The following is a 27,806-nucleotide window of genomic DNA, read 5'->3' on the forward strand; positions in this document are numbered from 1 at the left end:
TCCATATGGAAAATTGCCTGGGAAAAAAGTGTTTTGGGACCCCCATCCTTTTTCTCAACTGCCACTTGACATGTCACTGCAAACCTTTCCAGGACAAAGCTGAGGTAGATAACACTTTTTTTAGAAAGTTTCGTCAAGATTAGCCATACTGCGACAAAGTTATAAGCAAACCAAAAAGTCAATTTCCTAACTGTAACTACCCAGTGCTGGCAAGTGCTTAAATCCACTGACCCTTCATTGCCCATTGTTTTATTAACAATTTAATTGAAAAAGATACACACAACTTAAATATTCTAAATCCAATCAGTTGCCATTGGTAGCTATAAATCAAAGAAAACAGCTTTCTAATGCTAACTACCCAAAGTGAAATGTTAATATAAAAATACATTACAGGTACATTGTGTAAATACATGCCTGGTGCCATTAGAAATATGGTCATGTGTTGGCATCTCAGTGTTCTGGTGACATATATATATATACATATATATATATACATATATATATATATATATATATATATATATATATATATATATATATATATATATATATATATATATATATATATATATATATATATATACATACATATATATATATATAGAGAAGAGAGAGAGAGAGAGAGAGAGAGAGAGAGAGAGAGAGAGAGAGAGAGAGATATCTTCGTAATCAAGAAGGTAGTGAGCTGGAATATATACATATATATATGTAAATATATATATGTGTGTATATATATATATATATATATATATATATATATATACAACATATATATATATATACAACAGATATATGGGAGGCCGCTCTTTTTCCCACCTGGGTCCTAAATTCTGGAATGTTCTACCTGTGACCTTGAAGACGGAAACCAATCTTTTTCGTTTTCGTTAGGGACTTAAAACCTGGCTTTATCAGCAGTGATTAGAAGCTACTTACCAGTAAATTCAGTCTGTTAGTTCTTCTTTAGTCTGTCCCTTGGCGCCGGGAAACCCACTGCGGGTAGCTGTGCGCATTATAAGTTTGAATAAATAAATAAATAAATATATATAGATAGATATAGCACTCAGATTCAAGTACAGCTTGATGACCTAAATACATTTAAAACAAAAAATATGGGCCAGGCCCCATATTCCCAGGTGGCGTGGACCTACAAATGACTTTTTTGGGCCTTGAACCCTATTCAAGAATCTGCAAAAAAGAAATATTTAAAATATGTTTTTATTTTTAATGTAAAAAAATACAGGGGTTCATAACAATTAGTTCAGGGGGGTCGGAGTGGCCAGCAACCCACCCCTGCTGTGCATAGCCAAAGGCACTGCAGGATTTTGTCAGTAGGGGGAGTTGAGCACAGGGCCTGACTTATAGCCAAACCCTGCTCGCATAACCAAAGGTGGTTAGGCGTAGCAGTTGACTGGCATTGGGGTGGGTCCAGGGTCTTTCCACTGGGCATGGCCTGTGAACAACCTCTCTAAACCTGCCTGAACACTCTGAACATTAGCCATTGGCAGCTTAAATGTTAGATGTATATCATAAAAACAAAGAAATATTTGCAATCATATATGAAGAGGATCAAAGTGTAATACATCTACATGGCACCGCTTGCCCACGTCACCCAACAGCATTACCTCAACATCATCTCCTACGCCGACGACACCCAGCTGATCCTCTCCCTCACCAAGGACCCCCACACCGCCAAAACCAACCTCCACGAAGGAATGAAAGCCGTCACCGAGTGGATGAGGAACAGCTGACTGAAGCTAAATTCGGATAAGACAGAAGTCTTCATCCTCAAAGAAACCCCCTCGGCCTGGGATGACTCCTGGTGGCCGACCGCACTTGGAACAGCCCCAACGCCGACCGACCAGGCACGCAACCTAGGGTTCAACCTCGACTCTACCCTTTCCATGACAAAGCAGGTCAACGCCATCTCATCCACCTGCTTCAACACCCTCCGCATGCTCCGCAAGATCTACAGGTGGATCCCAGGCCCTCTTCAGCAGCAAGTTGGACTACGGAAACGCCCTCTATGCAGAAGCCTCGGCCAAACTCCTGAAACGCCTTCAACGCATTCAGAACGCCTCTGCACGGTTGATCCTCGACATCCCTCGCCGCAGAGCCATCACACCTCACCTAAGAAACCTGCGCTGGCTCCCATCAACAAGAGGATCACCTTCAAGCTCCTCACCCATGCACACAAGGCACTCCACAACACCGGACCAGCATACCTCAACAGATGACTCAGCTTCTACACCCCCAACTGCCAGCTCAGCTCCGCCGACCTTGCCCTTGCCACAGTCCCCCGCATCCGAAGAGTGACCTCCGGCAGCAGATCGTTCTCCCACCTCGCCGCCAAGACCTGGACCACCCTGCCCATCCCCCTACCGCAGCCCCAGGACCTAATAACCTTCAGAATTCTCCTCAAGACCTGGCTATTTGAGCAGTAGCAGCATTCCCCCCCCCCCCCCCAGCGCCTTGAGACCCACACGCAAAAGTAGTGCGCTTTACAAATGCTCTGATTGATTGATTGAATATGCTATTTAATACCATGGCAAACTGTGGTAAGAGGCCCTGATCCATGAGAGGTGCAGCTTCAATTGCTTTATGATTCCCTCCCCTCTCTCAGTAATGGTCACAAACTTAGACTCCTCAGGAAAATCTTACCATTTCTTCCAGACAACGCAAGAAAAACAGTGGTGAGCTCCTTGGTTCTTTCGTCCTTGGATTACTGCAATGGATTACTTGCAAACGCTCAGTCTCGGGTGGTGGCCAAATTACAACTTATCCAAAATGCAGCAGCAAGGCTATTATCTGGCACTCCCAAATTTCAATCTATTAAGCAAGTAATCAGGAACTACCACTGGCTAACTGTTAGAAATCGGATCAGATTTAAAACCTTGTGCCTCACCTTCAAAGCATTAAACGGTCTTGGCCCGGTGTTTCTTAAACAGAAGCTTTTTTTCTATCAACCTAACAGATCACTTAGATCTGAAAATCTGCACCAATTGGCAGTGCCACGGACCAGGACGGTCACATGGGGTGACAGATGTTTTACGAACACCGCCGCCAGACTCTGGAATACCTTTCCGATGATGATTAGATCTTCACCTTCATTACTTCAGTTTAGAAAATTGTTGAAAACTTGGTTGTTTGACCAATAATTTTCATTGCATCAGTTTTGAAGTCCGATAATGTTTATCACAGAGACAATAAGCAGAGTTATAGCGCCAAGACACCCACGGGTATAAGCCGCGCTTTATAAGTTTTAAAAATAAATAAATAAATAAATGGTAATAAATAGCATATGACTCTCAGTGGACTTGCATGAATGATTTAAGCCATATTGGTTTTTTTTGTGCAATAGGTTTAAATAAAGGTATATGTTCCTGTCAAGGGCACAAGCTGTTAAATCAATGCACTGGGATAGATTAACAATAACTAAACTTGTGAGTACTGCCCCATAATGTGCATGTTACAATCTGCATATATAATGTATTCCATGACGTTTTGTCACGTGTAATAGTCACAAACAAAGGTATTCAACATGGTCAGAATTCAATAGGTTACATTTATGTGTTGACTTAAAATCAAACAGAATAGTCTGTTGACCTTTAGCAGAGTTGTTTTCACCGTTCACATCCTTGTAATGTGCATTCTGTGAAACAGGAAGCAGTATTGTCTTGTTTTTGTATGTTATGTTATTTGATCTTCGTATAGCACACAACTCACTTACAAAAGAGAATCTCGGTGCTTGGCTGCTCAGAAACTAAAGTGCTGTAGAAGATTCAAGTTTTTAGCATCTTCTTAAAATGTGTGAAATCAGAGCATGTACGAATATGAAACGGGACTCTGTTCCAAAGTGAGGGGGCCAAATATGAGCAAGATCTTCCACCAAACCTGGAGATGCATATGCTTGGAATCTGCAGAAGAGCTTTTTTTGTGGACCTTAACTGCTTGGAGGGCTGATAATTGTAGAGTCTCGAATTAAGATAGAAAGGGAGGGCCTTATCTACAGCCTTATGTTTCAGGTAGTATAGCTTGAAGATTGTCCATTTCTCAATAGGCTGCCAATACCGTTTTTTTTTTAAGTCTCGTGTCGTTAACCGCGCGAAGCGCGGTCTCGCCAGAGACCTATTGTTAGCGACTCTGCTTTCTAGGAGACAAGCCTGGCCACGCGCATGTGAAAGAGTCGGAATTGAGCGGGCCACGTGCACGCGAACGTGCGTTCAATTGAGCAGCTTATGGTTCCCTTCCAATGCGTGCTTAGAGAGACAGTGCTTTCACTTTGTTTAAGTTTCGTTTTTACTGCTGTCCAGATGGCTCTGGGAGTGCTCGGTTAGAGCAACAGTGTTGCCAGCTTTCATTTTCTTTGCACACACGCAGAGGCATACACATACGCACACACACTAGCGCACATACACGCACGCATAGACACGAGCGCACAGAGACACACCCCCGCCATCGCACACACACACAAGAGCGCGCGCACACACACACACCAGCGCACACACACACACACCAGCGCACAGAGACACCCCACCCTCCGCCACCCCCCACTTCAACTAAGCCCCACTCACCTCACTCCGGACTTTAGCTGCCACCGCGGGGCTCTCCCTCGGGCATGGGAGCCCCGCGTCACCACTGCTCCTCTGGCCGGTCACTCCGTGGGCGCGGGATTCCAGCAGAAACGTAAGTCCCGCCCCACAGCAGGTTTCGGCAGTGCACGCGCACGTCTATTCCTGCTTCCGCTCATTCCGCTCTCTCGCCCTGGGGTCGCATATCTGGTATGGGTTTTACCTTTTTTTTACAATAGCGATCGTTTTTTTATTGTTATTGTTATTTATGTAATGCGAATTTGTATAGCGCAAACTTTACCCGAAGGTGTTGTTTGTTATTACTGGTTTGGCCCCAGAACAGCCTGATAGGGGGACATCTTTTTCCAACTGCTGAACACTTTGTACGGTGTGGGCTGAACTCTCCTCACGACCCGTGTGATGCTTCCCGAGGGCTCCTGCTGCGGGGCAACAGGTGGAAGAGAGCCCGTGAGAGTGAAGCGGGGTCCGGCCTGTACTGCATGGATCCTCTCCCGAGCTTAGTCCTGAGCTTAGACTTAAACATGCAGCTGAGGCAGCAAAGTCTTTACATTGAGAAACTTCACTGCATTTATCCAGCCAGGTTGCCCCCAGTAAAAAGAAGGAAGCACCGTAACAGCTGTGAGCCCGTGCCTAAGGTGCATCATCAGAGCTGTGTGAATAATAACAGCTGTGAGCCCGTGCCTAAGGTGCATCAGAGCTGTGTAAATAATAACTGCAGATCAACAAAAAGAGAGGTAGGGAGAGTAGAAAACACTCTTAGTCCCCAAGGTTACTAGAAAACAACAACAAAAGAGTGTTCCTGTATTAATTAGGTATAGATATAAACGGAGCACAAGAAACCAACAAAGCCCATTAGGTTTGTTATGAAAGCCCTCACTCACCGACCTGGTCGGTGACTTGCTTCATCATCGGGCCCCACTGGGTGTGACTGAATGTCACCCCAGTGTGCTGCAACGCCAGATTTGCTGCGGAGCTGGTAATGTGAAGACAAGAGGGCTATGTGGTGAGTTATGTGAACAGAGTGAGGTGGTGAGTTAAAATTGCCTTGTATGTATCAAAAATTGTTTTAATATATGATCATCAAGGGCAAGGTTAAAAATGTGTTGGTAAGCAAGGCCAACTAATTGGATGGTCTGCTTCCAATAACATTAGGTGAAGAAGTGATTGGTCAACATGTTTCAGCCGGTATGGTGTAATTAACCTGGCATTCGTCAGGACCTAGAGTGAATAAACCCCGGCGGTATGGGCACGCTAAGGCCCACCCTACCAAAGGACTTGAAAGTAAAAAAGTGTCTGTTAAGTGCAAAAAAACGAGGGGGCTTCACCGACCAAAGGGCGGGACGCACACAGCCTCTTGGTCTCTGATTAAGAGACAAAAATTAAAAGCACTTCACAACGGATGAACTTTCACCCCATAGACCGCGGGAGGGAGGGGACGGCGTTTTTGGCACATCGCCCACGACGCCAGTCTCCCGAATGTACACCTGATCAGCCCTCAGAACCGGGTCTCGCCGACCATCCAATCAGTCACACCCAGTGGGGCCCGATGATGAAGCAAGTCACCGACCAGGTCGGTGAGTGAGGGGTTTCATAACAAACCTAATGGGCTTTCTTGGTTTCTTGTGCTCCGTTTATATCTATACCTAATTAATACAGGAACACTCTTTTGTTGTTGTTAAATAATAACTGCGCCAGCCCCGTGCATGAGGTGCATCATCAGAGCTGTGTGAATAATAACAGCTGTGAGCCCGTGCCTAAGGTGCATCAGAGCTGTGTAAATAATACCTGCGTCAGCCCCGTGTGTGAGCCCGTGCCTAATGTGCATCATCAAAGCTGTGTAAATAATAACTGCGTCAGCCCCGTGCGTGAGGTGCATCATCAGAGCTGTGTGAATAACAACTGTGAGCCCGTGCGTAAGGTGCATCATCAGAGCTGTGTGAATAATAACAGCTGTGAGCCCGTGCGTGAAGTGCACCATCAGAGCTGTGTGAATAATAACTGCGGCAGCCCAGTGCATGAGGTGCATCATCCACATTGCTCAGGTCACCCAAATTCCTGCACACTCTACCACACTGCTTTCAAAAACAGCATACTCTTGCACACACTCTCACTGCTCACCAATTCAAAGTTTGCTAAAAATGGTATGCACTGCATAGTCAAACACAATGCCAATAACTCAAACTTTAATGCTGCGAGACCTATTGCATTGTAAATGCTTGTTTAGGTAAGGGGCTAAAGAGGACTGTGCAGGGAGGTTGCAAATCAGCTGTGGGGCTGTATTCTGCACAACTGCAGTTTTGCCATCAAGGTGTCATTAGCTGTACTAACAGCGTTTTCCTATAGTCTAGGCGACTGGTTATAAGTGCTTAGACAAGGGTTTTCCTGGAGGTGGAAGGCAGCCAGGGAAAAACATTTTTAGTAGCCTCATTTTGGCAAAGCAGGCGCAACAAGTTGCATTGACTTGATCTTTCATAGATAGCATGTAGTCTCATTTTACTCCGAGATTCTTTTCCCATTTATTTAGGAGAAGGGGCCGGGCCACGTTCAATGGGCCACCAATCAGCCTACTCAAGCTCATGTGCATTATCAAATAGCACAATCGCAGTCTTCTCGCCATTTAGCTGGAGATAATTGTTAGTTATCCAGTCTGCGATTCCCCTCATAGAACTCATAAACTGAGTTTTAACTTTTTCGGGATTCGTTCCAAAGGATGTTAGAAGTTGGGATCTCCACACAGCAAGACCTCACAAATTGTGACAGAGCCGCTACATAAATATTAAATAGTATTGGGCTCAGGCACAAGCCCTGTGGGACCCCTTAGTTTTTAAACATCTTTCTTGATCTATAGGGCCTGAGACAGACGTTTTGGGTACGGTTGTCCCTGAGCCATTGTAGTGCTCTGCCATGGAGTCCTGCCTCATGTAATCTACAAATTGGGATACAGCGAAAGGCCTTGTCAAAAGCAGCTGACAAATCCAGTAAAACCAACATGACCAGCGTTCCTGCACCTAGTGAGAGTCTGATGTTTTCAGTGACTGCCACCAATACGCTCTCAGTGCTGTGTAACACTCTGAAACCCGATTGTGAGGGGTCTATGGGGCTTTGTCCGCCCGCCATCGTTGGAGTAAAAGGGACCACTCGCCATAGGTGCAGCAGTCCCACAAAATGAATTAGGATGCGCCCACCACACTGGTGGGCTCATCCTGTATTTTAACATTGCGATGGGAGGCAGCACCCGCCACAATGTTAAAAACATGTTTTACATATGCATTTACACGTGACAGGCACCACGCAGTGCCTGCCACCCTGTACATGCATATGTAGGGGGGTACCATAGGTACCACCCACGTGCAGCATTCCACCCCCCCCCACCCACTGGGGGCCGCAACAGGCCCCCAAAGGCATTCTCCGCCGACAGGCATCATAATGCCCATGGCGGTGCCGGCACCGCCTCAATTGCCCCATGGTACTGGGTCCCGCAAGGCGGGCGGAAAAGGCCCTCCTTGCGGGACCGCGGCAGACGGTCTTTCCGTCCGCCGCTGTACCTTTCACATTCCCACCGCCATCCTAATTTGGCGGTGGGAATTTTCAGGGTGATGGCGGGAAATCCGTGACCGCCGGGCCGGCTGTCCTCACCGCTGGCCCGGGGGTAGCGGATTTCCCGCCATCGTAATAGACCCCTAAAATCTTATGTTCAGCTAGAAAGTTTCCTAGCTGTTTATTGTTAATGTAGCTTTCAAGTGTTTTTCCAAGGAGAGGTAGCAGCGAGATAGGCCTGTAGTTGAAAAGAACTTCAGGATTAGCAGTTGGTTTATTGAGAATCGGGGATACTTGAGCACACTTCCATGCAGTTGGCATTTTAGCATAGGTTAGTGAGAGTTTGAAGAGCATCATTACTGATGGCACCATGTGATTGGCTTGACTGGCCATTATTCTAGATGCACATAGATTTGGGGAGAGCCTGAATTGGCCAGAGCTAACTTCTTTTGCACCTGCTCCATGGAGTATGGTTCGAATTCACCCAAGCCAACTGTAGTTTTTTGGTGAGATTGACTAAATCCATCTCCCGTACCTCTTAACTGGTTGGAAAATTCTTGTATATGGTATTAATTTTTCTTCAAGGAAGTCAGCTAGCGAGTTACAAAGTCTTTGGGAGTCCGGGTTGTTGGGGTGCAAGCACAAGGTTTCACAAAGCTATTTATGGCTTTGTACAGTTCCTTTGTGGAATTGACCGCTTGAGCAATTGTGGAAGCTATATAAAGTTCCAGCTCCGGCTTGATCTTATTGTGGTAGCCGTTTAGCAGGGCCCTGTATGCTGCTTTATCTGCAGGGGATTTAGTGGAGTGCCATGTACATTCAAGCTGTTTGCATTTCGATTTTTCCAAACGCAAGTTGTCAGTGCAGGGGCGACTCTAGGCTCATGGTGGCCCTGGGGAGGGAGCGTAGGTAGGGGGTCTGGGCTGGGCGGAGCACGGAGGCCAGTGAAGAGGGGGTGGTCAGGGTGTTTGGAAGTGGAACAGAGCCGGAGGCCGCCAAATCTCTGTCAGGGGGGGCCATCTAAATATATATCCATCCTCAGAGGATTATTATATTAAGTACATATATTGGTGTGGTGGCCCCTGGGGTTTGGTGGCCCTGTGCAGGTGCACAGTTTGCACATGCCTAAGGCCGCCCCTGGTCAGTGTACCAGGTTGTATGGCTTCTCAGGGAGGTATATCAAGGTTTTTATAAAGGGAACAAATTGGTCAAATGAGGTAGTGAAAGAATCGCAGACAGCAACCAGGGCAGTATTAATAGCGATATGATGTGTCATTGTGATGGTCCTAGAGATCTCAGAGAAGGAAGTGGGAGTAACCGTCTTTCATCGGCGTTATGTTCTGTTAGCCTCTATACTAGGTTTGGTCGGGGCATTATTGCGTGGGATACAGAACTTGATCAGATAGTGATCTGACCAGGTAAAAGAAAGAGGGGTTTCACTTATTGCTTCTGCTATGTTCTTAAAAATAAATTCAAGGGTGTGTGTCCTTCCCTGTGCGTAGAGCCTGTCACTATTTGTTTGCGCACCCGCGTTTCCCTATCTGGTAAGAGTTGGGTAACACACGAGTCATCAGAGTTTTCACCATGATAGTTGAAGTCACTGAGTGCTTGTGTCTGTTACACAGGCTCTAAATAATACATTATTTCACTATATTTTCACTGCCTTTGCAAATATATGTTCCATGCCAGTTAAAATTAATGTGGGCCAATAATATGTTCTTTAGAGCATGTATACTAGTAAACTCTCATTCACACATGTATTGCTAAAGTACAATGTAACACACATGAGAAAACAGTACGTATTATATGTATGTGCCACCGTGCAATTACAGTTCAGACACACTTTCCTTTGCTTTTGACATTTCCTCTCATGCATTGACTCACACGAAATTTGATAGTCGAATAGCTATAGTCTGGCATGGCAAAGTGTGTGCACTTCCATCTAGAGGAAAAAAGGTAAAGGGGGATATGTGTTTTCTTATTTGAGCTCCCATCAGAATATTTGTTTTTGTTCATGCCTACAGATACTGCTGAACAAATTTACACTAAACCAGCATGAAAGCGGAACTTTACTCAGAGAGTGTTGGTTTGATGAAGATCCGTTTATTACTTCTTGACAAATAAGGCGTTGTAAAGGTGGCGGGTGTGCTTGAGAGGGTTAACACTTTTATATATCTCTGCTGTTTATAATTTTGATTCAGTAATTAGCAAATTCTGTCAATCACCTTTGACGGGGGATGCAGATAGTTAATTTAGGACGAGAGTTTTAGTTCCTTCAGATATCTATAACTGATGAATTTCAGTGGTTTTGTTTGTTTCAAATGGCATGTTTTAACTAATATTTTCACCTAAATATAACATTCCCTTAACCTTTGTCTTTTTAGCAAATGTGCGTGTTTGTGTATATTTGCATATATGTTGGCACCTTTATAACGCGTTTTGGCAATGTTACTGCCTTGCTCACACCGTGTGTGTGTGTGTGTGTGTGTGTGTGTGTGTGTATATATATATATATATATATATATATATATATATATATATATATATATATATATATATATATATATATACATACACACATACACAGAGTGAGCAAAGCAGTAACACTGCCAGAACGCGTTATAATGGTGCCAACAGCTAAATAAAAAGTATAATTATTGTACTAACCCTCTGTGTCTGGTGTCACGACAACTGGAAATTTAAGTATATGTGTGTGTGTGTGGTGTGTGTATATATATATATATATATATATATATATATATATATATATATATATATATATATATATATATATATATATATGCGCCAGTGGTTATATAGTTAGTGGTATTTCTAAAGCACATCGTTCACCCAAAGGTTTCATGTCACAAGAGGTTCATAGGGGTGGCAAGTAGGAAGTCAACACACAATAGAAGCTGTTTACTCAAATGTCTGTTTAAAAAGACATTTCTTTAATGCTTCCCTGAAGGGAGCCAATTCAGTGATAAAGCAAATTTCTATAGGTAGAGCATTCCACTCCTTAGGACAAGTACTGAGAATCTTCGCCCTTCTTCCCTATCTTTCTTAAATCTAGGTACCTCCAATAGGTTTGTTAATGCAGAACGAAGGGTCCTTTTAGGGGAATATGGCAACAGCCAGTCAGTCAAGAACTTTGGAGCTATTCTCTTGAGGGACTTAAATACTAAACATCAAACTTTGAATGTAATGTACTGTTTTAGTGGCAGCCAGTGAAGGCTTTTCAGATAAGGGGTGATGCGTGTCCTTTGAGATAGCCTGAAGACCAATCTGGCCACCACAATTTGAATCAGTTGTATTCTCTTGAGTTCACTGTAAGGGAGGCCAATATATTTGCTGTTGCCATAGTCCAATCAAGTGTTGATAACAGCTCCCATAATGGACTTCATGGCATCCATAGTCAAGAAAGGTTGGATCTACCTAATTGTAACACTGCGATAGTTTAGCATTTATGCATTCTGTAGTTTTTAATGTGAAATGCTGTTTTCAGATTATTCGTATTCCACAAAGTATAGATTCACTCCATACTGTAACAATGTTTATCTCTCAGGGGATCTCCTTTGATAGTCATAAGCACTGAATATTCCCGCCCCCTGAGGGTATCCCAGAAAACCTTTCATAATAAGTCTTCATTAGTTTAGATGTTCGCCTTTCTTCACAGAGGCCTGTAGAAACACTTAAGAATTTAATATTGCGCAGCCTATAAAAAACATCTAGAACTGCCATTTTCTTCAGACTACATTTATAAAAGGATAATTAGTAGATATTTATATATACATTTGAGACAAAATATTTTGCAGAAAGTCAATTGATTACTCAAATCTCTTTCACAAACCCTTTTTAAAAGGAGAATGACATTGTTAACCCTATGGTAACCCAGTAGGCTGCTATTATGTGAATGTGCAAAACAGCGTCTGCGTCTTTAAGGGTCCAGAGACCACCAGTATCCTGTCTTGCCCAGCAGTTGGCATTTGCTTCAGTTCTTTTTCCCGGCTCCTGGTGACTGGATTTTGTGCGTTGAATTAAACTTTTTTGGGTTTTTTCATCAAAAATCTCACTCAAATGTTTGTTTTGACAAACGTTCCACTCAACTTATTTCATGTGCCCCAGTGTTTTTCTGCCTTTTTCGAACAGAATTTTCTTTCTTTTCCATTGGTCAAATAAAATGTAATCTTTATTTGACAAGTGTCCTGCATGTAGCAGGAAGAAGGCCAAGTAGATCCTCATAATGTCTGCATTATCTGACTTCCTTAGAGCCATGATCCTGACAGATGTCAACATGAGGAATGTTTCCAGGTGCACCCTGAGGAAAAGAGAAGATTTGTCTCCATGGAACAGAGGAGCGACACAAGCAGCAGCTGCAATCGGAAGCTGGGACATCCAGAGAGCAAGGAGAGGGTAAGCCCTATACCAGGGCTCTTCCACCTTCCTCTGAGCACTCCAGGTGTGGGAGATCCAAAAAGAGAAGCCCACTTCAAAACTAATGTCGTTCCAGGTGGGCGTCGAGAGCATCAACATTGACACACAATGCGATACCTAAATGTTCATCGTCGAGGGCTGGTGAGACGTCGAAAAGTAGACAACAGTCAATGTACAGACGTAGAAGGTCAACGTGGAATGAGACTACGGCGTCAAGGCACAGAAGAAGTTCGACATCGAGGAGTGTGTCGATGTCGAGACTTAGGAGAAACTTGACATTGTGTAGTCTGTCTACGTCGAGACTATCCAGACATGCAGAAAGGGTAAAAAATCATAGGCTAGACATGTACCATCCTCTCTGGATTCTGAGTACTCCAGGGTATATTCTCCTTTGTCACGTATGTTACTGCCAGACTTTCATACTCCTCCTTCTCCTCCTCCAGGGCTTCCTCTACCTCCTCCGGCACCTTTTCCAACTCCAGCTCCTGCATCTCTCCCACAACCGCATCCTGTGGAAGCCCCTCCTCTGAGGCCTTTATGTTTTCCACAAAGATTGCGTTGCAGATCTCCCCACCATTCGCCCTCAGGCATTGCCACAGGTCTCAGTGTTCCTCATCACGGCCATCCTCCAGACACATACATCACCGTCATGCATACAGGTCAAGTTCAGATCAAGAACCCGCTCAAGACATCGTTCGACCTATTATTCTTTAACTTCTTCTGCCAGCACTGAAAGATATACACCAACACTGTCTGATTCTTCCCAACCAAGGGTCTCCTTTCGGGAGTACCTGGTGAGAGGTGCTTCAAAATTGAACATCCCTATGCCAACTACTACACCATCTACATCTGTAATTCTTTAGGCGCTTCACCACCGATAAGGTCAAGACCTCTCCTGTCATTGGTTCTGGGCCTATTAGAACCATCCATGGATATGTTCCTCACTCCGGCCTCAGCCAAATCTGCTCCGTTATGGCTTTACATGAAGTATAGACCTCTAGAGCAGGACCCACTGTCTCTTCGCTCAGACCCTACCCTTGATTCTGTGATCATCCTTGTAGCAAAGAAACAACATTCCACCACTTCTTCTTCTACGGTACCACCAGACAAGGATAGAAAAGGTTAGATTCAGTGGGATGCAAGGTTTGTGGTACAGCTGCCACTACCATGAAGGCTGCAAGTGCAACAGCTCTCCTGAGCAGATATGACAGAGCCTTGTGACAGTCTTTACAACAATGTGCATAAGTCCTCCCTACAGATAAACAATAGGACTTCCTTCAAGTGGTCAAGGAGGGCCTGGTGGTCTTCAACCAAATAATTAGTTCTGCTACAGATTTGTCATTATTAGCAGCCACAAATGCTATCATGGTGTGGCCTTGAGAAAATCACAAATCCCAACAACTGATTCTTAATCTTCCTTTCTAAGGATCCACCTTATTCATCATCCAAACGAATGCTGAAAATACCCGGATGAAGTCTGAAATGAAGACCCTTAAAGCTAAAGTAAACCTCGAAAAACAAAAATAACAGCAAAGATAAACATACAAGCCTTACCAACAACGTTTTTATGCACAGGTGGTTCAAACCCCTCAATGGTATGGTGGTTGCCAACAAAACTAAATATAAAGACCTTACCAACAGCAACAATGTTGCCAGCCCAGAGGACGAGCTAGCCAACAGCCTGCTCAGTGGTGAAAACCTGCAGCAGGCTCTAAACAATAAATCTTTACTTCCCCCTCAACTGTTACCCACTCCAATAGGGGGAAGAATCTCTAATTTCCTGATAGAGTGGCACTCCATCACGATCAACATCTGGGTTTTAAATATTGTACAGAATGGATATTGTCTCAGGTTTATCAGTCCTCCAACAATAATCCCATCGAAACCAGCCAATCAACCCCTGCAGCTGTTGCGCTTGGAAGTAAACATCCTTCTTGTAAGGCATGCGGTCAGGTTGTTCTTCCCGAACGACAAGGCATGGGGATTTATTTCCGCTATTTCTGGTGAGAAAGAAATGTCCCAGATACGAGTTCAGACCCATTTTCAATCTGAAACTATCCAACAAATGGATTTGAAGAGAATTGATGTGAAGACTTGCGCTACATTAGATCTATCCCCAGATACACCAGGGAGACTGTGTCTGTTCAATAGACCTTCGAGATGCGTTCTTTCATGTTCTAATAGCCAAAAAACACCACAAATTCTTGAGGTTTTTCATAGGTCACAATCATTACCAGTACAGCATGCTTCCATTTAGCCTCAGATCAGCCCCTCGAACCTTCACAAAGTGTATGGCAGTGGTAGATGCACAAGTTACAAACCTCAGGATTTTTGTCTACCCGTATCCAGACCACTGGCTCATCAAGGAGTCAACACCTCAGAAGCCCAACTGCATTACCAGTTGACAAGTAATCTTCTCCGCTGATTTCGGCTGCATATCAATCACAGCAAGTCAACCTCTACTCCAGTCAAAACAATACATTACTTGGGAGCCACCATCAACACCATTCGAACAAGAGTGCATCCTTTGGAGGAGAGACTGTCTGAAGTGTAATGCTCTCATGAAAGTTTCTCACGCCACAGAACAGTGTAATCTCTTCTCAGCTAGATGGCTTCATATATTTTCCTGACTTCGAACGCCCAACTTCACATGTGACCTCTACAGGAATGTCTTAAAGATCAGTGGGATACATATTCAGGCAACTGGGAGGACAAAATCACACTCCTTCCCAATACAAACAATCTCTGAAATGGTGGTGCTTGCCGACAAAACTGCGTCAAGGGATGTTATTTCATCTGGATGACCCTTCTCAGACAATAGTGACAAATGCCTTGCTGTTAGAATGGGGAGTGTATATGGATCACCTTCAAATCTAGGGAACATGTTTTCCAAGAGAGATGACTTATCACATCAATCTCCTTGGGCTACGAGCAGTTCACCTGGCAATAAAGGATTTTCTCATGTCCTTCAAGACACAATTCCTGCTTGTGCAGACAGACAACATGACTACCCTGTACTACCTCAACAAGCAGGATGGAAAGAAGTCCAGACCTTTGCCCCACAAAGCCCAGACAATTTGGAATTGGCTGATAGCCATAGACCTGCGGATCTCTGCAAATCATCTCCCAGGTGTTCAAACTGCTCAAGCAGACTCCCTAAGCAGAGTCCTTCAGGAAAACCACAAATGTGTCCTTCATGATGACGTTGTACGAATCATTTTCATAATGTGAGGTACGCCGCACATCAGTTTATTCACCACGCTGAAAACTAAAAAATGCCCAGGCTCAGCCTCGAGGTACTTCCAAACAAGGATTGTGGGGAATGGCCTATGGAGAGACTGGTCCAGCAAGTTTCTCCATGCCTTTCTCCGATCCCCTTGGCTCTGTAAGTTCTCATAAAACAGTCTTACTCAAGGGCCATAATGATCTTGATTGCTCTGGAGTGGCCCAGGCAATGGTGGTTCACAGACCTTCTCCACATGTTGGAGCACCCACATCCGTAGCTGCCGTGCAGACCAGATCTTCTCACAAAATTCAGCAGCCAGGTGGTTCGCCCCAACCTCTCCTCTTTGAGTTTGTCAGTATGGCTTATGAGCTAGTTCATTATGGCCATTCGAACCTTCCACAAGTATACATGAACATTCTCAGGGAGGCTAGAAAACCTTCATCTAGCTCACCATATTTATTTAACTGGAAGAGATGTTGTATTTGGTGTTCTGACAAGAACGTGAATCTAACAACCTGCCAGGAAGGAATGATTCTTATGTGTTTACTTCATCTGGCCAAATCTGGCTTCTCTTCCATAAAACTTCATTTGATGGCAATTACTGCCTACAGAAAATTTCTTTCACAACCTCATTTCCGTAATCAAAGATTTGTTAATGGGGTTGAAAAAAGGTTTTTCCTCCCATAAGACGTCTCAATATTACCTTATGCAGTCTCCATTTTTCATTCAAGTAAGGTGGTTATGAGGACTGATCCAAAATTCCTACCTAAAGTTATTTTGGACTTTTACATTAATCAAACCATTTCCTTGCCTACTTTCCTTCAGCACCCTTCCATTCCTGCTGAAAGATCAGAGATCAGGCGAGTCTTAAAATTTTATCTGGATAAAAAAAGATATCCAAAGGTGAGATCAATTGGCCGGTCCAGAGAGGTTTATCCATGTCCAAACAGTCCATATCCCGATGAAAAGTATCTTCCATTCTGTTATGGTAACACAAGACAAATAAGTTTCTGTCCGGTAGACCTATAGCTCACTCCACTAGAGAAAAATAATCTACTGCTGCTCTAATGAGAAGTATACCAATAGCTGAGATCTGTAAAGCAGCTAAATGGAGTTGTATTCAAAAGTTTACCAAACATTATTAGTTGGATTCAGATGCTAGAACAGATGCTCAAGTAGTACGGACTTCCCTGAGAAATGTATTTGCTGGATTTGGTCGATTGATCGGTCCTCTGTCTTTTACACTGCTCTTTGGTGGGGATTGGTTTGCTAATCTGTTCAGTGCTTATGACTATTAATGGAGATCCCCTGAGAGAGAAGGAATGGTTTCTTACCTGTAATCCCAGTTCTCTCTATGGGGAATCTCCATTGAAGTCACAATCAACCTTCCCACCTCCCCGGTGGAGATGACAGAGGCCATTTTTGGGCCTATCTAACACTGCCACATCTCAGCAAAAAGAAATGAAGCAACTGCCACCTGCAGGGCATGATGGGATACTGGTGGGCTGTAAGCCCTTAAAGGCGCAGGCGCCGTTTTTACATTCACATTCCGGCAGCCTATAGGGCTACACTGTTCTTTTTTCCTTCATGCTTCTCCTTTTAAAAAGGGTTTGTGAAAGAGATTTAAGTAATCAAATAACTTTCTACCAATTATTTGACCGTAAATTTATATATACACATATATATATTCGTTACCCTATTTTAAAGGCAGTCTGAAGAAATTGGCCATTATAGCCTTTTTTATAGGCTACCCAATATTCATGTCTTAAGTGTTTCTGCAGGCCTTGTTCAAGAAAGGCAAACAGCTACACTTTAGAAGACTTATTATGAAAATTGCTCTGAGATCCCCGCATGTGGGCAGGACTATTCAGTGCTTAAGGCTTCAAGAGAGATTCCCCTGAGAGAGAACTTGGATTACAGGTAATAAACCATTCCATCCTTTGCACGAATGTTGCACCATATGTATGCATGTTTGTGTTAGATACACTGTTTATTCAGTCATCAGGTGTACTGCTTGAGGCGTTTACTTCATAAATATTTTATGCAGTCTTCATGTACTATGTAGGTCGCAGATCCTTCGAAAAGTGCCCATTATGAAATTAATGAATATGACTAACAAATAGTAACTTTATATCTGTTTAAAAGTTACCTGGGGTCACTCTTGGGGTGAGAGAAGTGTTGTGTCATGCTCCCTGCCGCTCTAGCCCGAATCAGAACCCTAGCATGGGGTAATTTGACCGTTTCTATACAGTGGGCCTCTGCATCAAGGGGGTATGGTTCTTCTTGGGACTAACTCCATCTGCATTCCTTACAGGCCCTGGATTGTAGGGTAGATCTAGTAAGTTGGAGATTTACTGGTGCATGCTGGGACGGTGGGGGTGGATTATCTCCCAAAGATGGACCATCTACATTAAAACATTTCTTTTTTGTGTATTTCCATTTCCATCCATGCTCCATTGTCATTACCTGCGCCTCCGCTCTCCAGCTGCCAACGTCTGCACGCCGTCACCTCCGAACGACGACTGGTACAAACAAGACGTAGCGCTCCTGCATGACCTGAATGCCAATGCAGCCTCTTGGATCAAGCAGTAGGATGCATGATGCCTTAGGGGTGAGTAGCATGGGACGGGACCCCTCTTCTCACCCTCTCCAGACCTATGCCTCTTCCTGTTCTCTTCATGTCCCTTGCACTCTGCTGGCTGCTGACGCGTGCCTGACCCTCCATACCAGCCACATCTCATGTTCGTATTGATGTATTAGGTGTTCAGTTCAGCTACTCTGCCCCATGCTTTTGCCACGCCATGGGACAATCTAGGGTTGTGAAGGAGTTCCATCTTTCATAGGAAAGAGTCTCTGAGTGAGCATAAAAAATATATAGGACAGCGTGTGATAGCAAGAGTGTGTGTGTGTGTGTGTTATATGTGTTCAGCTAAGGAGTGTGTATTTGCGTGTGTGACAGTGCATCTACACTCCGAGGGTTGTTGGCTGTTGGAATATAGGTTTACTGTGCATAGTGTATGTACTTTTCTGGTGAGTGAGTATGTGTCCTTTGTCCTAGGCTATATGTGAGCATGCTTTGTTTTTAGGTGCGCTCCATGTTTGTGGGCGAACCTTCCTCTATTTGTTTGTGTATAAGTGTGTAATGTAAGTCTTGAGCAAAGATGTGTGCTTGTATGTGTTTACCAGTCTTAGGCATGTTTGTATGTATGCTGTGGGTCTTTGCCTAAGCTTTATGTGTAATAATGTTATGTTTGTATAACTACATATGGTAGATCTCTAGCTTGGATTTTCGAGTGCTATGCTGTTGGTAGTTTGCAGGTCTGTGTGTGTGATTTTGTTATATTGTTTTTAGCTTGTGCTTGCACGTGTGTGTCTGTGCATGTGCATTTATGCCACATAGCTATAATGGCTGTAGGTACAGGGGTCTGGAGTGTATTTTGTATGTGCATGCTAGGCTTTTATAGTTGGGGTGTGTGTGTGGGTGTTTGTGTGAATGTATTGACAATTGTCTGTGCCCGCATTCTTAACCTGTGGTCTCGGAACTCAGAGGATTGTGCCTCCTACTCAGAGAATCCATAGCTGTTTAGAAAATTAAATAATGGAGTACACATATAAATAAAGAAGCAAAATTAAATGTTTAAAAATATTTTGTACATAGGAAGGAATTTGAATTTGGAGACAAAAAATTAAGTTGATAGCCTTGGCTTGATTCATGGGGTACTCCAAACCGACTCTAGTATGGAAAATTGGCCTCAATTGAAGCACTGCTATGTTCCAGTAAAAACAGAGAATGCATTAGGAGCAAAAAATACAAAATGATATGCTAGAGTATAACTTATAGCTTTGTGATTTTGACTTAAGAAAGAAATTTAGATATGCTCCAAGCCTTCCCATTAAAATTAATGTTTTTCAATATTTATCAGTTTATTAAATTAAATAGTTAATATTTTGTGTATCACTTGATGTACATATGTATTATTTTGATGAGGTTCAAATCGTAGAAACTGCTGAGGCTGAGTTCCCCAGTTTCTAGCAATGACTCAGTGGTGGTCCATAGAAGTCAAAAGGGTAAGAACTGCTAGCCTAGGCTACATGTGTGTATGCATTTATTTTTAGTATAAGTTTTTATTGGCACTTCAACATGAGAAGTTCATCAAATATAAACATCATTGTTAAATATAAACACAATAACAACCCCCACATCCTCCATCCCCATCATTCTCTACAAGAGCACACCAAAGTATTGCACCGTGTACAAAGAAAATGGCTCACTGCAAAAATTGATTCAATGTCATGTCTCCACATGATCATATGCAGTATTAGCGGTTTCCAGTCACAGTCCTTCAGTCAAGCAACGTATCCTTCCCCCTTCACTACTAACCCACAGCTAATGGGGGCAGGGCATCTGGGGCCTCCAGAAGCTCGGCAAGTATTGCCGCCCAGGCCTGCAGGCCGTCCGTAAGTAGGCTGTCTCTACATGTTTTTCGCAAATAACTTTCTTCGGCTAACGGCAAGTCCGCCTTATCTCGCAGCAATTCAGACACCTTTGGGGCTACCGGAGAAAACCACCTAATGGCTATTCTCCACTTAGCAAGTACCAAACCCAAGAGGAGAAAGTTCCTACTAAGCTTTGTTTTCCTTCGAGCCAGGATCGTTCCCAGTAGACACTGACCAACATGCCTGGGAATAGACCACCTAGTGACTGCATTCAATGACTCCACAATTGTCCACCAGAAAATGTCTAATTCGAAGCACCCCTAGAATATATGCGTAAGATCTGTGGCTGTATTCTGTGTGCACTTGCATGAGTTAGCATTTGTGTGTCTGGGGATATGTGCCTAATGTAGTTCTTTACCTTATGTGTGTGTGTGTGTGTGTGTGTGTGTGTGTGTGTGTGTGTGTGTGTGTCTTTGCATGTTATAGGTCGTAGGCTAGGCTGTGTGTATGTGCTTCTGTGCTTAGATGTGTCAACATGTTACATTTCCTTGGCTAAGCTGTGTCTGCATGAACATCTTTGTGCACATGCATATTGAGGTTTCTGTTGTGTGTGTGTGTGTGTGCTGCTTAACTTGCTGACCTGTGTGTGTGTGTGTGTTGGGGGAGGGGGGGAGGGCTATGTTGGAATGGTTTTTGCTGGATTGTGTCACTGTTGATGCATGTGTGTGCATGGAAGTTCTCTTACATGTCTTTCAAACAGTTGTATGTAGATCTAGGAGAGATATGATTTGTGTGCGCATACTATAGGTCTCAGGCTAGTGTGTGTATGTGCATACATTAAGGGCCTGATTTAGATTTTGGTTGATGGGTTACTCCAACACAAAGGTGATGGAAATCCCGTCTGCTGAAATATAAATTCCATAGGATATTATGGTATTTATATTTCAGTGGACGGGATATCCATCACTGTTGTGTTTAACCCGTCCGCCTAAATCTAAATCTTGTTGTACGTCTTTTTCTAGGTTGTGTACTTCTGGCTGTGTATGTGTTCTCTTCCAGGGTATACTCATCAATGGTCATAAGCACTGAATAGTCCCGCCCATGTGCGGGGAACCTGGAGCATATACAAAATACACACACACACACACACACACACACATATATATATATATATATATATATATATATATATATATATATATATATATATATATATATATATATATATATATATATATATATATATATATATATATATATATATCCTCGCCACTCCACTCCACTCTACTCCCACGAGCAGGTCGCTTGCTCTCTCCAAGGCAGAAAGAAACGTGGAGCACAGACCCAAGTTGGTGCAAAATTTCTTGTTTATAAAAAAACTGCTGTTCTGTCGGCCATTACGCGTTTCGGTACTGGGCGTACCTTGATCACATGACCATATATATATATTTCAAAAAACGTAAGCGTGCCCAATACCCTCAGACATACATATATATATGTATATATATATATACATGCAGTCTAAATGCCAAAATTGCATTGCATTTTTCATTTAAAATAAATACATATCCAATTAGTAATTCTGTAATATAGAACATGCACTTCTCTCCCAGGGGATCCTCATCAATAGTCATAAGCATTAAAATGTTCCCGCCCATGCGCGGTACCCCGGAAACACTACATTATATGTGCCCCACATATATATAACCATATATATATATATATATATATATATATATATATATATATATATATATATATATATATATATATATATATATATGTATGTATATATATATTATTTATATAAATAAGCAATTGCAGCCTAATAAACACCAGAGCTGAATCATGCTGTAAAGAATTTCCACCATACATGAATAACATGCATTAGAAACATGAGAAACAACAACAAAGTTTGTTTAGAAACTGTTTTAATGCTTAGAAAGCAGTAGAAATTCTCATAAAACACTGAAAGCATAGAAAGCTCCCAGGCTGCATTGCAAATACACAGTCTAAAAAGACTGAAAAGCTAACCTGTAGCTGTATAACAATAAACTGACACCATGCCTTTAAGGCACTCATGACCCCCAGCTTCCCATCATGCCTCAGGGGTGACAGTTAGGTCAGATGTTCTTTCTGGCCCCTTCAGGAAGGATCCTGGCAACACAGCTCCACTCTTTTCTGGTTTCTTCAGAAAATCTTTTCACTTTTTGACAACTTTTATTCCTTACTTCGACGTTTTTCATCTGTAGAAGTAAGAGGCTGTCTTTTTTTGACAGGTTTAGGCATTTTTAACACCTTAAAATGCCATCTCTTTTTGACTCTGGCCCTTCTTGTGGTAAAAAGAAGGTCAAAACAGACTCTCATGAAGTCTGTATTCTGTGTCTACCTGAAGATCATGACCCGAAGGCCTGCCCTCACTGCCAGAACCTGTCCAAAAGAACTTTGAAGGACAGGGAAAGAATTCGCATTTATGGCCTGGCAGAGAAGTCTAGAGGAAGGTCTCCAGTCAGAAAGGGCTCCAAGAGGGCTAGAACATCATCTAGAAGTAATTCCTCTCATCCCTCGACAGTGGGCTCGCCGTCGTGAAAAGGTACGTCGACGTCGAAGATTCAGGTTCCTCCGCCGTCGTCAACCCGGCGGCGATTGACGTCGAGAGACAAGACTCCTCCGCTGTCGTCAACCCGGTGACGATCGGCGTCGAGGAGCAGAGACCCTCCGCCGTCGTCAACCCGGCGACGATCGGCATCGAGGAGCAGGGGCCCTCCGCCGTCGTCATCTCGACGACGATCGGCGTTTAGGAGTGTCCTCCCTCCGCCGTCGTCAACTCGGCGACGATCGGCGTCGAGGTGCAAAGACCCTCCGTCAGCATCGGCAAGACGTTCGACGTCGATGGCAGGTTCTCTTCTGTCATCGCAGTCCCATCAGCGATCGACGTCGAGGACAAGGACCCCTCCGCAGTCGTCAACTGGGCGACGATCGGCGTCGAGGATGCGGTCTCCGTCATCGTCTCGACGGCGTTCGGTGTCGAGGGTGAGAAAAACCCCTCCGCCGTCGTCTCGCAGGCCTTTGATGTCGAGACTGGATACAGCTCCGCCGTCATCTAGAAGACACTCGGTGTCGAGTGAAAGACTTCGTTCGTCGTCGGCTTCTCATCGCTGCTCGATGTCGAGGCAGCACTCACCTGCTTATCATCGGCACCAGACGCCGTCGAGATGGCGTTCGACGTCGAGAAGACGGCAGGAACCTAGATCGACGTCTGGAGGGCGTGCAGGTTCGACGTCGAGAGCATGTTCGACGTCGAGACAGGCCTCAGTGAGGTCTGGAGATGGATCAGTGGTCCTGGTGACGGAGTCAGCCTCCAGCCATTCTTAATCTCACTCTTCCAGGAGGGTTTCTTCGAGGTCGCCCACTCTGGAACTTGCTGCCCGCGTCCGTAAGTCTCCGTCAAGATCAAAGGAGACTCCTGCTGCAGTCCAGTTGTCCCCAAGATGGTTTCTGCCTACAAGTCATTGGAAGGACTCTAGAGCATCGAGGCGGATGCAGGAGTATGCCAGCTCGGTGCATCTTCAGAGACTGGTGGACGAAGCGGACAGAGCAAGCCCTCCTAAACACAGGCATGAGAGGTCTCCAGAGAGAAGACATGACAGGTCACGTTCTCCGAGGCGCGAAGAACGCACTGTGAGATCGAGAGAAAGGAGGAGTACTGCACACCGAAGAAGTAGGAGAACATCATCTACTTCCTCGACTTCCTCTAACAGATCCTCCAGGAGGGATTACTCCCCCACTCTATCGGACAGCCCCATTTCCAGGGTCTCTCCCATAGATGATATTAACACCTATCATGAGGTTCTGTAGAGAGGAGCGCAGAAGCTCAATATTGAGATGTCTGTCCCGCAAGTCACGACAACAGTGATTTTCGAGACTCTCCATCAGAAGACAGCATCTCGACCTTTGCTGCCATTGGTTCCTGGGATCCTGGACCCTGTTATGGACACCTTGTTGACTCCAGCAACCATTAAGGCGGTGCCAGCTCGTCTCTTGAAAAAATACAAGCCGGCTGCCTCGGATCCGGTCTTCGTCAAGACGGATCCGCCTGCGGACTCTGTCATTGTGGCGGTAGCAAAGAAAACGCATGCGGTTTCGGCCACTTCATCTGTTCCACCAGACAAAGAGAGCAGGTCCCAGGACTCTTGGGGTCGCAGGGCCTGCACTTCTGCTACTGCATCCCCAGTATAAGAATTGGCTTGGTAGTTTGGTCTGCCCTGTTCCCATGATGCACTGGGCCAGGGTCAGACTAATTTGCATATAGCCAAGTTCTGAGCTGGGATGGTGCAGTGAGCTAAAAAACGGTGATGGATCAAGCCCTAATCTTTGGACTGGGTAAGAGGGGTCTGCTTAATTCAGACACTCTGTTCATCACCACCCCCTTTTCTGAATCATCCCTTAAAGTCTCCAGCACGGCTGCCTTGCTTGGCAGGTATGACAGGGCTCTTTGGGACTCTTTGGAGCGTTTCAAGACCAAGCTCCCTAAGGAGGACCAAAAGGACTTCGATGAAATAGTCACAGAGTGATCTCTGGTGGCCAACCAAGTCATAAGCACAGCAGCGGATGGCGCTTTGCTATCAGCGCACTCTTGCGCGCATGGAATATGCGCCAGGAGGTCGTCCTGGTTACGACTGACAGGACTGAAGCTAGATGCTCAGAAAAGAATCTTGAACCTCCCATTCTCTGGCTCTTCACTCTTCGGCACTCACGCTGACGAAGAGATGAGCAGGATGAAAACAGAGTTGGACATGGTCAAGGTGGTTGGGTTGGAGAAGAAGAAGGAGTTTAAACGCCGTTTCAAATCCAACCAACACAAGGGGCCTCAACAGAGGGTTCAAACCCCTCAGTGTTCCCAAAACAAGAACCAGGGGAAGACCAAGTTTCGAGGACAGTCCAACAGAGGTAGAGGTGGTCACCAACAGCAGTCCTCTGCCACGACGAGAGGCGGGAAGTCCTAAGCAGTGGCTTCTTCCGCCACTGTTGCCCACTCCAGTGAGAGGAAGTGCTTCTCAACATCTGGCAGAGTGGGTCAGCATCACAGAAGATCGCTGGTTCCTGAATATACTGCGCAATGGATATGCGCTACGTTTCTGAGCTCTTCCAAAGGACATACCACCGGAAAAGTCTCATCCTCATCAGTTACAGCTGCTTCGAAAAGAGGTGAGAGCTCTTCTCCAAAACCAGGCGATAGAGGAGTTTCCACCCTCTCAAAGAGGAAAAGGAGTTTACTCCAGATACTTTCTTGTCCCCAAAAAAGATCAGGAGGACAAGTTTCGACCAATTCTGGACCTTTGACTACTGAACAAGGTCATAGTGAAGGAGAAGTTTTGCATGTTGGCCCTTCACCAAATATGTCCACATCTGCAAGTAGGGGATTGGATTTGTTCGGTGGACCTCCAAGATGTGTACTTCCACATCTCCATAACAAAACGACATCGGAAGTACCTGAGGTTTGTGGTCGGCCACAAACATTATCAGTACAAGGTCCTGCCCTTTGGACTGAAGTCGGCTCCGCGAGTCTTCACCAAATGCATGGCAGTGGTGGCAGCTTTTCTTCACAGAAAAGGTCTCTTCGTCTATCCATACTTGGACGACTGGCTGCTAAAAGGGCCATCTCCACTGCAAGTGAGTCACGACTTCCAGTTCTGTCTGCAGCAGTTGCACGACCTCGAGCTGCATGTCAACAAGGGCAAGTCAGTGCAGCAGCCCACCCAGACCATCCACTACCTCGGCTCCGTTCTGGACACAAGTGTGGGAAGAGCGTATCCTTCGGCGGAGAGACTGTCTTCCATGAGGCAGAGATGCAGGCTTCTGCTCCAGGTGCAGAATCCGACAGTCAGGCAGGTGGCATCCCTGCTATGATCCATGGCGTCCTGCATCTTTCTAATTCCCAACGCCAGGCTGAGGATGCGTCCTTTGCACAGACTCTGGAGGACTAGTGGGATCAGTCGACAGGTCGCTGGAAGGATCAGATCTCTCTCTCTCAGGCGGCCAGATCCTCCCTCTCATGGTGGACCCAGCAGCGGAATCTGATGGTGGGAGTCCCTTTTCACCAACCACTACCGATGCAATCGGTGGTGACAGACGCCTCTCTGCAAGGCTGGGGGACATACATGGGATGCCTTCAGATTCAAGGACGGTGGTCGGCAAAAGAACAGACCTAACACATCAACATGCTGGAGCTACGAGCAGTCCATCTAGCTCTGAAAGCTTTTCTACCTGCAATCGAGTCCGATTCAGTCCTGGTCCAGACAGACAACACGACGACCATGTTCTACCTGAACAAGCAAGGTGGTACTCGGTCACGTCCTCCCTCCCTGGAGGCTCAGGCGATCTGGCACTGGCTGCTCGCCCGGAACCTCTCGGTGGTGGCGGTGCATCTTCCAGGAGAGCTAAATGTCAAGGCAGACGCACTCAGCAGGCACTTCGAAGATCAACCAGACTGGGTGCTACACGACGAGGTGGTGGAGGATCTGTTGCATCATTGGGGTCGTCCGGAAATAGATTTGTTCGCGGACGACGAAAACACAAAATGCCACGCCTTCGCGTCCAGATTCCATCGTCCAGGTACAAGGGGGAATGCTCTTTTTGATCGATTGGTCAGGGACATTTGCCTACGCCTTTCCTCCTCTTCCCCTGATCCCGAAGGTGGTGTCCAAGCTACTAAGATCCAGCATGACCATGATTCTTATAGCTCCAGACTGGCCACGGCAGTGGTGGTACCCGGACCTTCTACATCTGTCGATACTACCGCACAGGAGACTACCATGCAGGCTGGACCTGTTGACCAAGACGAGAGGGAGGATTCGTCATCCCAATCTTCCTTCACTGAACTTGACAGCTAGGCTCCTGAAGTCCTGCAACAAGGACATTTAAATCTGCCGCCTGATTGTATGCATTTTTTAAAAGAAACGAAAAGACCCTCCACAAGAACGTCATACACGTTTAAGTGGAGAGGTTTTTTCTTTGGTGTAGACAGCATCACTTTGATACTACGAAGGGGCAGGAGGATGTAATTCTCCCTTACCTTCTGTATACAGCAAGATCTGGTCTTAAGTATGCTTCTGTCAGAGTGCATTTATCTGCCATTACAGCTTATAGGAAGTCGCCTAGTCAGCCATCCTTTTTCCAAATGCAGGTGGTCAAGGACTTCTTACAGGGGTTAAAGGAAGTGTATCCCCCTGTTTGAAACCCTTCTCCTCCGTGGGAGTTGAACCTGGTGTAATCTAAGTTGATGGGCCCTCCCTTTGAGCCCATCCACAGAGCTTCCTTGCAGCATTTATCTTGGAAGGCCGCTTTTCTGGTAGCGATTACATCAGCAGGCAGAGTAAGCGAGATCCAAGCACTGTGTACCAATGAGCCTTACACTGTTTTCCACCATAACAGAGTAGTCTTAAGGGCACATCCTTCTTTTCTCCCTAAGGTGGTTTCTGATTTTCACATCAATCAGTCCATTTCCCTGCCATCTTTCTTCCCTGATCCGGCGACCCCAGCTGAGCGGTCGCTTCATTCCTTAGACCTTAAGAGGGTACTTA

The 27,806-nt window shown here is 44.9% G+C and overlaps 1 protein-coding gene across 2 annotated transcripts in view; it reads left to right on the forward strand.

Moving 5' to 3' along the window:
• The window catches only part of LOC147701473 (voltage-gated potassium channel KCNC1-like), a 710,999-nt gene that overhangs the window by 553,291 nt on the left and 129,902 nt on the right, over window positions 1-27,806 (forward strand). The window contains exon 4 of one of the 2 annotated variants that reach the window (XM_086930146.1): window positions 18,272-18,397. The exons of the other annotated variant lie outside the window; for it this stretch is intronic. Coding sequence (XP_086786272.1) covers window positions 18,272-18,378 — 107 coding nt within the window. The 3' untranslated portion in view covers window positions 18,379-18,397. The remainder of the gene's footprint in view (window positions 1-18,271; window positions 18,398-27,806) is intronic. 2 annotated transcript variants of the gene reach the window in all.

This window comes from Lissotriton vulgaris, chromosome 7 (assembly GCF_964263255.1).
Source record: "Lissotriton vulgaris chromosome 7, aLisVul1.2, whole genome shotgun sequence".
NCBI lineage: Eukaryota > Metazoa > Chordata > Amphibia > Caudata > Salamandridae > Lissotriton > Lissotriton vulgaris.